At 32.5% G+C, this 17,666-nt stretch overlaps 1 protein-coding gene across 1 annotated transcript in view; it reads right to left on the reverse strand.

The window, feature by feature from the left end:
- LOAG_17837 (TSC22 domain family protein 1) overlaps positions 1–17,666 on the reverse strand; it is a 21,480-nt gene continuing 3,814 nt past the window's right edge. Inside the window, exons 7-10 of the mRNA XM_020450502.1 lie at positions 2,846–2,915; positions 2,061–2,144; positions 1,730–1,903; positions 1–327 (exon numbers count right to left, since the gene is read on the reverse strand). Coding sequence (XP_020305809.1) covers positions 130–327; positions 1,730–1,903; positions 2,061–2,144; positions 2,846–2,915 — 526 coding nt within the window. The 3' untranslated portion in view covers positions 1–129. The remainder of the gene's footprint in view (positions 328–1,729; positions 1,904–2,060; positions 2,145–2,845; positions 2,916–17,666) is intronic.

A 17,666-nucleotide genomic window follows, 5' to 3' on the forward strand; every position in this document is an offset into this window, starting at 1 on the left:
TTCATTTTCTCTCCTCTCTCTTTGGAAACATAGAAGTTACCGCTTACAACTGCTACACAAATTTTGGTATATCGATACAAAATGAAGAAAAAGAAAGCATAGCACAAGTAATTCAAACCAACAATACTGTTACTGCAAGTCGGAACCAACGATGTTACCAGTAGCGGGAAGTTGTTTTGCCTGCTTTTGCTCCACGCTAGGTTGTATTTGAGATAGCAAACCAACAGGAGGAACAACGCCTTGTAAAGAAGCTGGACCAACAGAAATTTCAGATGTCATCGCAGACATCGATTGCTTCTGGATGCCTTGAACTGATATTGGCACATTCTGCAACATTACCATTTGCTTAAAATATGAAGTTTCCCTTTCCCTCGGCTAGTCACAAATTTGCAGTTAGATTAACGTGATGGGAACTTGAGACTTGATGCTACCCATCAAACTACTTCAGTTCTTTTGTCAAAATAACTTTATCCCATCAAATAGTAGATAAAATGGAATGATGTAATGATGGCTGGCATCATGGAATTCATTCCCAACTTAGACATATATGATCATGACAAGTGTAAGGTCATAGGCGAGGTTACGCAACAAGATAATCATATTGCTTTGTTAACAACATAAAAACTCACAACAAAGCTAACTGTAAATTAGAGATAGCTTGTAAATATTTCGTTGTAATAAAGTGTATAGTTAAATTCAACTTGGGAAAACTATGGATATAAAGTCGGAAGAGAAAAAAGTTTCGACAGAAGAAAAAGAATTAAAGTAAGAATAGATAGGAAAAAACAATATTTCCATGAGTCATTCAATAATGCAAAATGAACTGATAGGTTTAAAGCACAAGGAAAAATTTAAACAGCTGCTGTTAAGTGAAATAACATTTCGAAATCTCCTAACCATTTGTTCAACAGTTCGGTAGTTTCGCTGTCGAAAAGACCATAACTGGATTTTGATTTGGATTTTTTTTTTTTTTTGTAAGTAGCCAACAGAGAGATTTAGAAATCCATGGAATAAAAACTTTATTACCCCATCCATATTTTCATTTAGAAATCCTGTCCAACTCAACTTTTCCGAACTTTTTCCTCAAAATCCCTCTCCGTCCTCACCTAAAGCATAAATTACACAAAATTAAACTTATTATAACGCCCGTGCGATAATACTTAGATTAGAAAGATTTTTTACCTTACTTATGTTAATAAAGCAAAACAAAAGCAGTATCCCGAAAAACATATTTTACGGAAAAAATGCAAGGAAAAAAACTTTTAATTCGAAGAAAACCACAAACAAGTGACATTATTTAAACAAGAAGGAACTTTGAAAACGAGGAAAAATGTATAAAAAATTTTAAAAATGATCCATATAAAATTATGTTAATGCACAGAACAAAATACAAATTTTCTAAACTTCGACATCCTTCCTTCACTTTTTTTTCTTGAGAAATGACAATCATCTTAAAATTTCATCAAACTGGTATATGTCTATCAACCTGCTCAAAGAATCTCCAAAAAGCATCATCAGGAAAAAAGGACCAAGCATTCATTTGATACACTACAAACTTGAATTTCGATAGTCAAAGGATGAATATCCCCGAATTTTTTAAGTGTTCGTTCAGAACCAATCGAATTAATCAAATTTCATTTTATAATGCGAAAAGATATAGCTTCAAATGCATAAATACTGAATGAAAGTTGATACATTTTACTTTTAAAAGTATGTAAAGATATATTACTTGGACAGTAACAGGCTGTGCAGGATTCGGTGAGGTGGCACCGGAGGATAGTTGTTGCTGTTGTAACTGTAACTGCCTTTGCTGCTGTTGCTGTACAAGTACTGCCAATGAATTGACTACTTCAACTGGAGCAAATTGCTTCAACACTTGATTTTGGCTTTCCAGCTGTGCAACCTGGAAAAAGCATAACATTACTCAAGAAAGTAAAGTCTCGAGAATTTTTATAAAGAAAACTAAACTTGGGCTTTATAAGAAGACAAAAATGAAAGCTTGGTTTTCTCTCTGGTCATAGAATCAAAACACTAGAATTGCACAAGGAATTACCATCTACCTTTGCTTCCAATTCAACAATTGTGGAGCGCAGGATTTCCACTTCCTCGCGGACAGCAAATGTTAGATGGGTCTTGACCAAGTCCTAGAAGCAGATGGAATTAAGTAAGCAAATCTTTAAAAAAGACAACAAAATATTTCACAAAAGACTTGTTTTCACGGGTTGAGAGAATGTCCTCATTATTCAGTTTTATTCTAAAAAAGGGAAATTCTCTGGACCATTCAGAAATATGATCAAAACTGACAATCAGCAACTACTGACATGCTGCTACTAGTATTCAACTTTACAATATTGCTGAAAAGATTTATTTCTGATGACCAAACATCACCGCATCCAATACTAGCCGTTTAAATAACACTGTTTGCCAAAATAACATTTTCGAAGCCAAGGGTGACCGACCTTTCATTTTTAATTCCAAAAATTTAAGCACCAGAATTGAAACTTTTTGAACTTCCATAGGAAGTGTCAAAAAACACTGCCCTTTCTCTCTCTTGATCAAAATTCTCGTTGTAACTATTGCAGTAGGAAACTTATTTCTCGAGAAAAAAAATTTAAACCGATGACTCAAGATTTTTGGTTCAACCAGTATTTGATGAATTTTATTTGAAAGAAGCAGTAATTTGAAAAAAGAAAACCAACTCAATATGCAACAAAGTGCTCACTCTTTTAACCATTAGCTATAAAGAACAACAGTAATGAGGTGGTGTAATTATGATGACGAGGCTATCGAATCTAAAAGATCCAAAATTAACTTCCTGGGAAAATCAAACAAAAAGTGTACTAACCATGGCTTGTTCAATTTTATTATCAATAGGAACTACATTTTGACCGGTTGTTGATGTACTTGTTGCTGCCCTGCAAACACACTATTGAGTATTAGCATTCTCTTTTCCTTAAATTGTTATATTTTAATTAACATAAATTTCACTTGAAAACTGTTTTACTACGCAAAAGCTGTACTCTTTTTTAATTTTATTTTGGCAAAAATTTTCATCAATTTCTTTACCGAATCTAAAATAAACTAAATACAGAGCACAGTAGATGGGGTTAAGTCGCCGACGAAACCAGATAATAAACGATAATTTTTAACAACACTCTATAATACATTAATCCTGAGACAAATTCATTTTTAATCCTGAGACAAATTCATTCACTTCAAGAAAAAGTATTATGAAAAGAAAGAAAAAAGAGACTTTTGAATGGGTTGAAACAAGAAGGCACATTTTATATTTCGAATTAGCATCGATTATAAAGAGAAATAGAAGAGAAAGGGAAGAGGACAAAAAAGCATATACTGTGCTATAATGTAATTTTTCTCAAAAAGTAGCCATATTTAGTAAAATGCTCGGGAAACAATGAATTATGATAATAGATTGCAAGATAAAGAATAGTGAATATAATATATTAACTACTAATACATTAACTTTTTAATCTCTTGTTTAAATTAAGGATTAATAATCAGGTCACAAAAATTGAAATTTAAAAGAAAAAACTTTTGACATATGAATAATCACTGCTTATATTTCCTATCCCTGACCTAATTTTTTAGGTTGATTATATAAAAATATAATCAAATAAAGTAATTAGTATAAATAAACTGCAAGAGTGCTTGCATACTAAGTATGACTGAATGTTTCACTGAGAAATAATGACAATTTAGAGCTTCTAATCTATTCAATTCCTAATCCCTTATTTCCACACTACCAAGACACATTACCTTATTATGTCTCAAAAACCTCCAGCTGCCTGTCAGATACAAAGGCAACCTTCATGGCAGAGAAAGTTCATGTAAAATTGAAGAAGAGTTCCCTTCAACAATGCACTGAATTTGATTCTAACAATAAAACAGTAAAATATGAAAGTGTGAAAAGAGGCTGACGGCTAATACGTATAAATTCGATGTATGCGAGTACACTTAGTGCATGAGTCGAAGGTCTTACTGATACAAGCGTTTTTTTGTCATAGTAATATACCTACTACTTGAAGTAGCAGTGGTATTAGTAACAGTCACCTCGTTATCACTATCACTGATACCTCATTATTTAACAAAATTCCTATACATCGGGAACACAACATTTCCATCCTTTTTTAACGTTGATAGCAACAGTTACAACAGTACCTTTCGCTACAATATCAAATGCACGAAGCAAGAAAAGTATCAAATTGAAAATGCTAAAAAGTTTAATACTTTAGGCCGAAACACTTCCAGAAATTACCACCCACTTGCAAAATTGCCCCGAACTATGCTGTGAGAAGCAAAAAGTAAAAGAGAATAAGAAAATGCAAATGAGTTACGAGAAGGTGAACCAAAAGAAGCTGAAGTTCAAGTTCAAATTCAGTTGCGAACCTCATATTTATTACCAATCAAATCCTTCCTAATTTGCACGAAACTGGAATGAAACGATGAAAATGAGATTGGACGATGCTTACCTCATGACTTCAACAAAATCAAGAAATACAGCTGATGCATCGGTTGATATTGTACGATTTGGTTTGTCGGACATTTCACCGAAACTCAAACTTGATGAAGGAGACCAACTAGATTGTTGATTGGTATACAGTGAGGGCGATGTTCGCAGAATTTTAGCCGAATCTCTAGAACTAATCGACGAAACCGACGATGCACTCCATCGATGTATGGCATTATCTTGCACAGTATCCGGAGTTGCTGGTGGAGTAATCAAGGCTCCGGTCTGATTCAATGCATCGAATGTACCCAAGGTAGCCATCATCCCATCCATACACGACGCGATAGTTTGTCGCCATTGTGCTTTAGAGGTTTTAGAGGTTGATTGACTATAGTTTGAAAGCATTGCTAAGCTTGAATCTAGCTCCTTCATGCGTGCATATTCCGTACAGCAGGTTGGAGGTGATGTTGGAGGTGAAGTACATAGAAAAACCATTTTTACTTTCCTTTCTTGCTATTTACTTATCCGTTAGTTACCAGTAACTTTTGGATACTGCCCGCAAATCAGAATAACAGCCAACAGATCTGCTAGTAGAATAAGTTAACAAAAGAAAAGCAGCATATGATCGGTGGATTTTATAGCGAACATCCAAAGAAGAATGAATATGCACTTTTTATCCCAGTATGTATATTTTTCTCTCAACCTTTCAGCACTAGCAAATCCACCTTCCCAATAATTAATGTGCACTTTGCGTGTGTGCCCTTCTGACAGATGGTTGAATGAATACCACATCCACAATAGGATGTTATAAAGGATGAAAAAAGAAAAACCCGACAAGCAACGAAAATAAACGCCAAAAATATAAATATACGTTTTCTGTTTCCCGCTGTTTTTGGTCTGCAATAGCAATTCATGAAAAGCGCATTTTCCGCATCCAAAAATTTCCGGAAGCTGATCTCTCAGGAACTTTCCCTGAATACTACCAAAACAAACAATGACTGTTTAAAATTCCAACTTTCAAAATTGTCAAATAATATTAATCTATAACAGCGTGAGCAGCAAATAAACTCGGTAAAATTGGAAAGAAACGAGTATCCCGGAACAAAACATCCCAGAAAAAATGAAATATCTTGATCAACCGAAACCGCGTGGTTCGAGTCACAACCAAAAATTAGTAAATAAAACTAACGAGAGTATGCTAACTAGAAGTTTTCTCCCGGCAAAACAGCAATGATATCGAAAAGATTACTTTCGACAAAATAACACCAATGCAATAAGGTACTACTACAACTACTCCTTCAACTTCTAATAATATAATAAATTGAAAAAAGCCCATCTTATGAAAAACGAAAAAGTTCCAGTCCAATTACGCATACTACTTAATCCTAGTTACACCTGACATTATAAATAGGATGAAATAATGACAAGAACTATTCCACAATACACATCCCGAATACGAACGTATACCTGCTTACTGCATCCAAAAACGCCATGACATACTATTTACAGAGAAGATATCATGTCAGGAAAGGTAAAGGAGACAGTAGAAAAATTCAAAGTTGCATATTTTAATTAATAATTAACTCAACCAGTTGCTACCATGTTCTTCTTTACACTCCTCTCAACAGATGAATCGTTGAAAAAACTCTCACCCAACAGAGTGATCCAGAAAAGATGTAAAAAGAGTCATAATTTGCATAAGTATTGTAATGAATTCAGATCTCAATTTTTCAGTGACCGAAATACTTTGTTTTCTTGCTTATAAAACTTAGAAAATAATATTCCCAAGACAGCAACTATATAAAAGATTAAAATGGTATCTCGAATTTAATCGAATAATATCTGAAGGGGATAAATTCTCAGACTACTTGGCCCGTCGTTCACATTGCAGTGCAACTGTAACTGCTTTTAACAGTATAAAACAAGCTAACAACACCTAAATCACTGAATAACCATTATTACTCTTGTTTTTTCCCTCGCACTCCCTCCCCCTAAAAAAAAAGAAAAAAAACCATAGATACATTTTCAGGTCCTTCACTGACATATACATGTATATCCAGTACCGCACATGTCTAAGATTACGTGATGTTGTCAGCATCAAGTTTTAACTCAAAAAGTGTTTTATATTAAAAAAGAAAAACATAATAAATAAACTGTGTAAGAAACACGGAAACATCTCTCCTATTTATTTTTATAACTCAATTAAAGAAGTGACACGCAAAAAATAATTTTCAGAAAACATTCTCAATGCTCTCCAGAAAAGATAGAGAACGCTATATTACAAGATCAATAAATCATCATTTGCACTTATGCATAAAGGGGAATAAATTCAAAGAAATGTTGGTTCCAAATATCAGAAATATGACAAAAGTTCACATGGAAGCATTTCTCAATAAAAACTGAAAAACTTTTGCTACAAATCTTTGCTGTAATGAATTCGATCTTGGAAATTTTAAACTTTTAAATTTTCAAAAATTTAGGAATAATCTGCTGTCAGATGCATGATTATCACTTAAGTAATTTTTCTCCATCCCTTTTAAAAAAGGAACATAAAGCTAACATGAACCAGCTTACAAAAAATTTTGTGAAAACACTTCACAAAAATTAATTTCCTACTTTAATGCGAGCCAGGAAAGCAAAAATCCAAAATGCAAAAAGAGTAACATCGATGTCGCCTATGGAACTGAAATACTTATTTTTTTGGAAGTTATCCTGTGTCTTTATCATTGCACTTTTTAAATCCTTTCAGTCTTAGCTATGAGTCAATGCGAAATATATAGCAAGTACCCTGGATATTTTTACCGATCTCAAAAAAAATTTTTACTCAATTTACTAGCCGTCAAAGCTCTTTTCCCAAACACTTGACTCTTAATTTCTGCAAGGAACCTGGAAAAAAAGAAACTATCCGGAAACAGTGCTTTCGACAGGTGATCGAAACACTGAAATTACTTTTGTCAAAAAAAAAGGAAAAAAACGTTTACAGAAGAGACAAGTTACGTTATCAGAAAGCTATTAAAACTATTTTTTTTCCACTCAGAAATTGAAAAAGATATTTCATCAGCAGATGATACGAATATTTACTGATAAGGACAAGTAGAAGGGAAAATTCAATTCTCGATTCAAAAAAAAAAGAACAAAGAGGGCAAAAAAGGAATGAGGAGAAACCCTGTAATCATGAGAAAAGTTCTTTCCGTGGCTTCACATCACTATTTTTTTCCTCGTTCCCATTGAATCGGAAATAATACTTCGATATCAGAATCAACATATTTTGATCTGCCTTATAGGCATACATTGGACCGAAAATCATTTTTAACATTAAGGTCGGGTATCATCAGAAAATAAGTTTCGAATAACTAGGCAATTTAAAATAGAAGCCATCAAGATTTTCAAGTTTTCAGAACAATAACGATACTTGCTAGAAAATCAATTTGATGATTTCTCATTGATGTGGTAGTAGAAACATGCAGCAGGATAACAGCTTTTGTTTGTTATTCCCTACGGTACATATCTGGGTAGTCTGATCACTCACAGAGTGCGAAAGACCTGATCAATTGTGGAAATGATACGGATGAAAATACACAAATGATGCTGCCTCATATTGTTTAGCTAAGAATACAATGACAGAAACAACGATAACGACATGTTAATTCAGGAACAAGGAAAAAGCAGAAGAAACCTAAATGAAGTTTCTTGATTTCCGCATGACAGTTCTGACATAATAATCGGAGGAAAATCAGTGCCTCCTTCCCCTAAAACAGGACCACTAATTTGATAAGAAATGGAAAGGACTATGTTAAGAGGAAAAACAGACTTGTTAAAGTGTTCGAAGAAAAGCGAAAAAAAAAATCAGCTTAGAGAAGCGAATGAAAGGCTCACTGTCACACCCTTTTGGAACGAAAGAGCCACTTCCGAAAGAGGAGGAAACGAAAAAAACGGTACAGTACGAAGGAAAACATTCCCTTCAACAATCTTTCCTTTCATCAACACTTCGGCAAAAAATAAATGCATCTTACAACTCAAGCATCCATTCGAATAGAAAAGTTGGCATATGTGGAATCATGCGACAGCACAAAGTGCAAACCATAAGAGCGTCCTGATCCATGAACCATCAAGGGTAACAATATGCAACAGAATGGAATTTTTTAGAATAAATTCTCAAGCTACTATACAAAACATCCAAAAGAGTTTTTGGTTTAAGAATATGGTAATATAATTATATGGTAACATAAATATACTGACTGGGACCATAGCTGTGTTTTATGATATAATCACTTTAAATTTTCGGATGGGAAATAAAATCTGAATGTTTAACACTTCAACGTTTACACTTTTCTTATCTCACCTTCTAACAAAATAACCAAGTTTTAAGGTGGAATGATTGAGAGACCAAGAAGCTAAATATGAATAAGGCAAGAAAAGTCATGAATTACTCATCTTTCATTTTGCTTTTTTAATAAACGAATATACAGCAATTCCTTTGCAAAACATTAAAATGAAACAGCATGTAATATGAGTCAAATTTATATGATAAAAAAATCACCACACGATTCCCATACATCTTTCTCTCTTGAATATTCTAAAAATCAACCCAAAAAAAAAAGAAAATACGAAGCTAATCGGCCAAATCGGTGTGTAATAGAAATAGCATATCTATTATAAGAGATATAAACATGGCGAGAACTTCAGACACGCAAATTAGGAAGAATTCATATGACAACCGAATGACTTTAAAGCAAAAGAAAAATGAAATTTCAAAAAAAGTATTCATTGTAATTACTAAACAACAAGACTAACAATGCACCTCTCTGTCCAAGTCATTATAATACTTGAGAAAGGTATTGCTAATGTAATCAGAAGACAATAAGATTGCCATGAACGCTAACTTGACCAACAGCAAAAGATGGCAAAAAAAAAAAAGCATTTTATTGCAATTTAATGTCCCTCCTACGAGGCACCCTCTCCATCTTTACTCATCGCTTAAGCATTTTTCAATAAAGCATTGAAAACTAAACCACAAAAGATTTGTATGCTTTTGCAACCAATTTATCATTTTCATATATTTGGAAATTTTTCAAAACCAAAATATTGGTAGAAAATTCATTTTTCTGCAACACACACACACACACACACATACATACACATAAAAGAGATGGATAGCCGTAAAAATCCGAAAAGTCATTACAGGCTAATTTTTAAATGAAAAAAGTCGCTTCATTAAGATACGTAGATAAAAAGACTTTTTTTCACCTTTAAAATCTTCATTTTAGAGTTAATACCTACAATGTCCCTTTGACAAATTCACGTGTTTTCAATTTATAATGCTTTCTTCACATTGTCTTTTTTAAAATTACCAATCAAAAAAGCAAACGCGAAAGTCCCATGCAAATGTTTTCAATATATCCACATAATCGTGCTTTCCACATGACTGCTGTTTACTCAGTACATATGACCATTGTTACCTTTGTTTCATAACTAAATTTTTGATTGATTCATCTAACGTTAGGAACATTTAATAAATAATTCTTAACATAATGAAAGAACCATTTAATCTGCAATACTAATTGATTTAGATTTTTTGTTAAATTGCAGAAGAATGAATTGAATAACTACGTTGAAGTCGTTATTTGAAAATTCAACATTATGTGATAATGTAGAAAGTCGACCATTTATTGATGAAACGATTTAAAATTAAGATCCATCTATTTTGAAAAAAATTAAGATCCACCTATTTCCTATTCCCGAATTAAGATTAACCTATTTCCTATTTAAACAACAGAATCAAATAATACAGAGAAACTAAAAAGAAGTATTCTCGATTTACCAAAAAACTAATGGACAATCTATCTAGAAAATCATAAGCCATATTTTTCTTCGCCTATGTTCTAAATCATCATTAATATGCTGAATTCGAGTTCTATTTTCCCTGCCAAATAATCAGCCCGAGATTACTACTACTACCATTGAATCCCTTAGTTTTTAAAGTTCTTTTTTCAGAGTTCTTTAGTTTTTGAAATATTTCAGAAATTCTATCCTACAAAAAAAGAAAAAAGAAAGAAAATTCGGCTCGCTGAATAACTGCAATGTTACCTACAATCCTTCCCTTCATTTAGCCAAAACAGATTTCACAAAATTCCAAACCAGGAGAAAGTCCATCATCCATGGAATAGATGGAGAAAGAGGTAAAGATGTAAGCAAGCAAACCACAGACTTGTATTTCCTGGTAATATTTCTGCACAGATAAAAAATGACTGGTAAAAGGAAATGTATATCAGCGGTAAAGTTGAAATATTAAAGAAAAAATGGATAGGACATAAAATTTCGCAAGGAAATGGGTGGTGGAACGTTGAACAGTGATGTGATAGATGGTATTCGTCAATTCATCCAAAACAAGAAATCATATATATGGAAAAAGATGGATGATGGCATGAACGGAAAAGGTTGATGGGATGTGAATACGACCGTGCTCCGAACTCTGTTTCCGGTGTACTCAGCATACTGATACTGTCAAGTGTGATGAACTACATCTATTTTTCCCACTTGTGTATCAAATAAAATGACAGCGCAGTTGCCCACTATATAAAAAATCAGTTTTATATTGCAATCCCTAATTAATGGTCGTTATAAGTTTCATCTATGATCAAAGACAAATACGATTGCTCTTTTTTGAAACATCTTTTTCGATACATTTTATAATCAGTCGAATTAAAGAAAATTAGTATGCAATGATAACAAAATGTAATAAACGGTGCTTTTGTTACAGTAAACGAGACATCACCACAACAAATTCCCCAGATAAGAAATGTGGCTTCTTCAACCGAGATATTATTTCACGTCTAAAATCAAGTACTATATCTTCGTACAGAAGAACCCGCAATGTCTCCTATCTCTTAGTTGAAGACGCAGTAACATGGCATATAACAATGGTGAGTAATAGTACTATTCTTTTTTTATCTCCCCTTCTTGTGATATTTAATTCTTCAGACCCTTATTCGTCTATTTAGGAATATCTGAAAGCGTTCTAAGCAGAAACCGAGTAGATGATAAGATCTCAAAACCTACGATCATCGGAACCTTTTTAACAACAACCTTTCTTCCTCTTTTCTTTTTCGTCCCATTTCCTTTCACCTTCTTTTCCATTTATTCTCTCTCTCTTGAGAAACAACCATAAGTATGAACTTGAAAATACTTTTTTAAAAATTTGCAGAGCCTAAACTATTATCTAACAAACAATCAGGAAATGGAAGTGACACGAAAAAACCTAGACTTTTTTTGATAGTCACAATTCAACGACTTAATAATAAACATCCAACCTAATTCTTCAGCAACAGTATTAAACCAAACCCAGAACACTTTCCATTTCTTCCTCTCCTCTCCATCCAGAAATTTACATTACAACGATCTCTGCTGCAAAAATGCATCATTCAAAGAAAGATAGAAACATTATAAACATCTGTCCTGCCAAGTCTAACAATCACTGCACACCGAATATTTTGCACTTTACAAAGTATTTCCAGCCACCTTAAATAAGACATAAATAAACACCCTTATGGTAAAGACTAATAGACATCAGTAGCATTTCCACAATATGGCATTATCAGCTTAATTCATTTCGCTCTGCCTAAAAAACTCTACAAACAACGAGTTGGCCTAAAAATTACTGCAGCTATTACTAAAAAACCTTCAACTGGAGTGATAAACAACTTTCAGCTCATTATCAAATCTTCCACATACCATATGAAATTTCAAACAAGCTTTCCACAACTAATTTGCTTTGTACATATCGAGTCACTGACTCCAAAATGGGTTGTTTAATTTATTATGTCTACCAACATTCCAAAAGATTTAATCATGAAATTTGCTGATGCAAAAACTATTAAGGAAAACAAAATTCTGTATTTTTCATCAGGCTAGTCCCTTTTTCCATCCCTTACAAATCAAAAAAATGATTCCGAAGAAAGAATCAATAAAATTCTCAAAAAATTTCAATCCAACAAAATCCACATCCAAATCCTCAAATAAGATGGATAGGACAGTAACATTAAAAATAGAGAGCATGAATTTTGCGAAATAATACTAGAAGCAAACTGATTTTCACTCCTTATTTACCTGCTATTGCCTTTTAATGGTGCACACACATATATATATACACACACACATCCTTGCAGTAATAGAAATTGCAAAAATGCGTCATTGATTAAACCAATAACATTTTCGGAATAAACTATCACTCTTCCCATTCCTCGCATCAAATTATTGCTTTTTCCTCTCTTTCCTCTTCTACGTTAGCTTTCAAATGCATTAAGGACAACATCTCCCAAGGTAAAAGAATTTCATCGGCCTCAATTTATCAATATGGAAGAATGCACGAGCAGCAGATAATGACGTAGTATTACCATTTCTAAACACAATATTCCAGCAGATAGAATCCATTCCATTCTATGCATTTTTGATTTCTTCAAATAGGTTCGCCCTTAAGAAGAGAAAATTTCAGGTACACATAATGATAACACTAGTTCTATTTCTAGCTGGAATAAAAAATATTAACCATCTGAAGTTGTGGAATCTTATTCTTATCAGTAAATTTTTCATTTTTACATCCAGCAATAGTTTATTTTAGACTACCTACAAGAATTTATCCCCATTGTTCATATCAAACTCAATACATGAGCTAGTTAACAGCTGGCTAGCTGAAGTACATCGAAAATCAAAGTAAACACCTGTTCAAATATCGTTTTCTCTTAAACCTTTAACGCCATCTCAGAAACTTGCATCCTTTTTCTTCCCCCATCCTCTCTTTCGAACTTCCATTTCACCAGTTAAACTTTCAACAAAATTTCATAAACAAATGTGTTAAATAATACAAAAGCGAAACTCTCATCATGAAGACCTCATAAGATGCATCAGCTTAAAAAAAAAAAAAAAAAAAAAAACTACTCCAATGTTGTTCAAACACACTTCCGGCAAAAATTAACCAAATATTTTTACTTCATATCAAATTCTATGAATGATTTACTAAACAACTAGCTGGAATGATAGAAACCAAAATAAACATCTGGTTCATCTCACGTGTAAGGGTAGGTCTCGATATACTTTCTTGTTATTGTGCAGCTTTCTTACAGTTTACCTATCAATCAATCTCTTACTACCACCAATCTAATCAAACTACTTAAATGATACTTCTATCAAACCTTGTACTCAATTCTGAGACGGTACTAGTCTATCCTGAAATCTTTTTATCGAAAAACTAAGAAACAATACAATAACCTACCATCTTCCCACAAACTTTCAGCATTCCTTTTCCCTTTATAAACAACATAAAAACGTTATTTCCCCTCTTCCTACCTCAAAAAAATTTTTTTGAAAAATTAACCGTGAAAAGAGGATTCAACCTAGCAATTCCAATATAAATAGGAATTTGAATTTGCGGAAAAAAGAAACGAAAACAAATCTAAATTTTCGCAATACAAAAAGTTCCGCCCCAGAAACTTCACGAAACATCGAAGATCATAACAAACTTTTTATCGCTCACAACACATTTTGAAATTACAGCAATTCATTTGTTGGTTAGAAACTTTAAAACATGCACGTTTACACATTTTCGGTTGCTAAATTAAATTTCGAAATAATTCATTACAATCATGGCAATAAGGAAATTGGAAATAGAGTTTCAAAGGAATAAAGAATTACTAATCGACAACTAAAATCTTTTCAAAAATAAAGAAAAAAACCAGGAACGAAAATAGTAAAATGATGCAGAATGATTATAATTTATTAGTTTAACTGGTAAAATTTTGTTGCTAAATGTATTTGAAAGAGAATTAATGATTTGAATACTAAAATAAAAATAAAAATCTATATCCCTGCACTTGGTCCTTGAGTCTTCCACACAAAAACCTGTAGCTCCTCAAAAGCTACCAGTGGTCTTTCTCTATCATTCTACTTGAGTTTTCACCTTCATGCTCCCAGCATATTTATAATAAATTCCAAGGAATAAAACAAGGTATGAGATGTGGTATGAGGTATGGTAAACAAGGTATGAGATTGAAAGAATGAAGATACTACATCTTTTCGAGGTATTCTTAAATCTTGTAAATCAATAAAAAGATCATTGCGTTCGCATTATCTCTAAAACTCATATCGAGATGAAACATTGATGAACATAACATCAAGATCCTCCCATTTGTGAAGCAATCTTTCAACTCTTCATGACTATACTTAGTTCTTATGGACAGAGGAGTTGTTATACTGTCCTATTCATTTGATGCATCAAAATTTATTACAGTACTAATATTTTTAAAACCCACATCTAAATAATCTACCTAATATGTGCAAATATGTGAATTGCAAGAACCAGAAAACATCAATTATGATCGAATAATAGTAATGAAAAACAAATGGTTTCATAAGTAGAGAAAGTAGCAAATCAACGTTGAACATAATTAGCTTGGAATGAAAAGATGAGCATTTGTAGGTGATAATTAGTTATGAATAGTAAATATTAATATAAAAATCCGTAAGATTATAACGTAAGCAAATTAAAGATATATCTCAAATTTCGATTAAAATTCAAAATTAGCGAGAAACTGCTTCTTAATTTGACTCTAGATGCCAAGGCTTCCAGTTTGATTGCAAATATGAAGTAATCCAAAGAGTGAACAACAGAGTCAGCCAAGGTTAAAGAGACCAAAATAGTAGCTGCGATATTTTCTACTCTTCAAAAGGTTTTGGAATGGAACCATTCATACAGAGCAGAATATAATAACTTCAGTGTCTGTTGACCAACTGCAGTTATAAAAAGAATTATGCCCTGATATTCTTGCCAATGAAAACTAATGTTTTCAACTGTTATTCTCTGCTTCTATCTTATGTTAAAGTTTTTTTGAATGCATAAAAAGTCGAGAAATATCTTATGTTAAAGTTTCAATATTTTTTTTTAATAGTTATATCTGTATGGTGTATAATTTGCTATGGATTTCAACTACGTTATATGATTCCAATCACATCAAATTATTTTGACTGCTACTTCCGCTAAACAGAAACTGTCTACCAGAATGTGGTAAGAACTTCACAGATATTAAATGCCATAATAATGTCACATCTTTTTGTCAGTTGATCTTCTAAATATTATCCAACAGATTAATAACCAGTGTTTACTCATTTTTCACTAATCAAATGACTCGACATTTATTGCGAATGATAATCATTAGCAAGCCATGTGAACAAAATATATAAGAACCTTTAGTACTTTATAATCCTATACCGTATGCTACTATCAATAACTTTAACGACAACGATAAAGAGATAGGAAACAATTTGCCCTGCTCTTAATATTTAAATTTGCTATTTAAATTGCTCATCATTCTTATAATATATGAAAAGCTTTACCAACTTGAATTTGAGAATTGTAAAAATTATCCATCCTTTTTAGTTTAATACATCAGAGCCAACTCTGACATTCATATTAATCTAAACTTCGCATAAGACATATCTTTAAAAAAATATCAGGATTAAATACTTCAAGTTTTTTATGTGATAAACAACAAGATTGAAAAATATTTCGTTAGCAGTACAAAGTGGTGATATCCATTCTATTCATCAAGTGATTCTAAAATTAATAATTCTATATAATTCACCCTATCTTTCATAGTAACCGGTTTTGTACAACGGTATACCACGCAGTGACGAGCACAACAGCAATAACAGGAAACAACAAATACTTTGCAGTATTTGCACTACTCCAATGTATACTTGCAAAACAACCCTGAGTCAAGACTGTCGAGAATGTGGCTTGTATTGCTTTTAGAATCCATCTTTTGTGTCTTTCAGTAGAAGAAATCCATCAAAAAAAAAAAAAATTTCCCCTCCATAATCAATACACAAATTTCTACAAAAATTTTCAGTTCCAAAGCAAGAAAACTTCAAAACTAGTTCATTTCCTTAATTCCTTTTAACATTCTTTTGTCCTTTCAAGAAATATTTCAAACATAAGTTTTACAATAAGGGAAGAAAAGGTGCTAAATTCATAAATAATTTACAAAAAGTTGCAACATTCAAATATTAAGATATAATGCACTGCAACAGAAAGCACTGCATAAGCGAACATTTCAATGAACGATACGTGAAAGGATCAGTAACTTATCAACCAGAAAATCTTAACTAAACAGAATTTTAACATATTTGCTGGAAAAACGAATGAAAAGATTCTATCACTTACATCACTGCAATATTGTTGCACTACTACGGTCAAGACCAGCCGTGATACAAACAGTGAAAGGTAAGTGAAAGCTATTTGTAACAGCTATTAGAAAGTCATAATTTCACCCAGACTATACCTACTCACTATTCCCATCAAACCTCGATTCCGAAAAGTTTTAATAGAAATACTGCCGTATAACACTCTCTTATCGCCTTAATAAAGAAAAACAATAAGTCTAGATAGAATTACTACATCATTTACGTACTATCTCCATTGAAACACTATCCGAAAACGAAAACTGCTGATCACAAATAATACTATCATCACCTAGATGTAAAAGCAGTGATTTCACTAGTCGAAATTGTCACCATTGCCATAGTATTAACTCTGACTTGCACTGCTTTAAAATTCTCAAGATATACCAACTTCTATAGCAGCAAAATGGAAACATCTCCAATCACTGCACTAGTCTAAGTGGCGTCGTGATTACTTTCAAACTTTCAAATACATCAGCTTCTACACACACACACACACACAGACACATACACACACACACACACACACATGCACACATACATACATACATACACATACAGAAACAAATTGCTCCACAGTGTCTACAGGCGTAGTACACGTCATTTAATTCAAACATCTGCACCACAACATACCGTTTAGCTACTAATGATTAAATATTTCGAACATTATCGAGCAAAGAAACTGAAGTGGGAAATTCGCTGAAGTGGGAAAAAATAAAGGAAACGCAAAGCACCTAGTCACTTGAATTAATCGTTAATATCATAACCAATAATTCTCAGCATAAAAAAGCAGAAATAATGAAGAAACGAATTCCAACTTTTGCTCATATCATTTTTTAAAGAAAGAATATTCAAGCAATACTGATGAATGTAATATTCTTCATGGTAATTGGATGCACTTCATACCGTACTATTTTTACCAACTAATATATATATATATATATATATATATATATATATATATATA

This window comes from Loa loa (assembly GCF_000183805.2).
Source record: "Loa loa unplaced genomic scaffold supercont3.136, whole genome shotgun sequence".
Lineage (NCBI taxonomy): Eukaryota > Metazoa > Nematoda > Chromadorea > Rhabditida > Onchocercidae > Loa > Loa loa.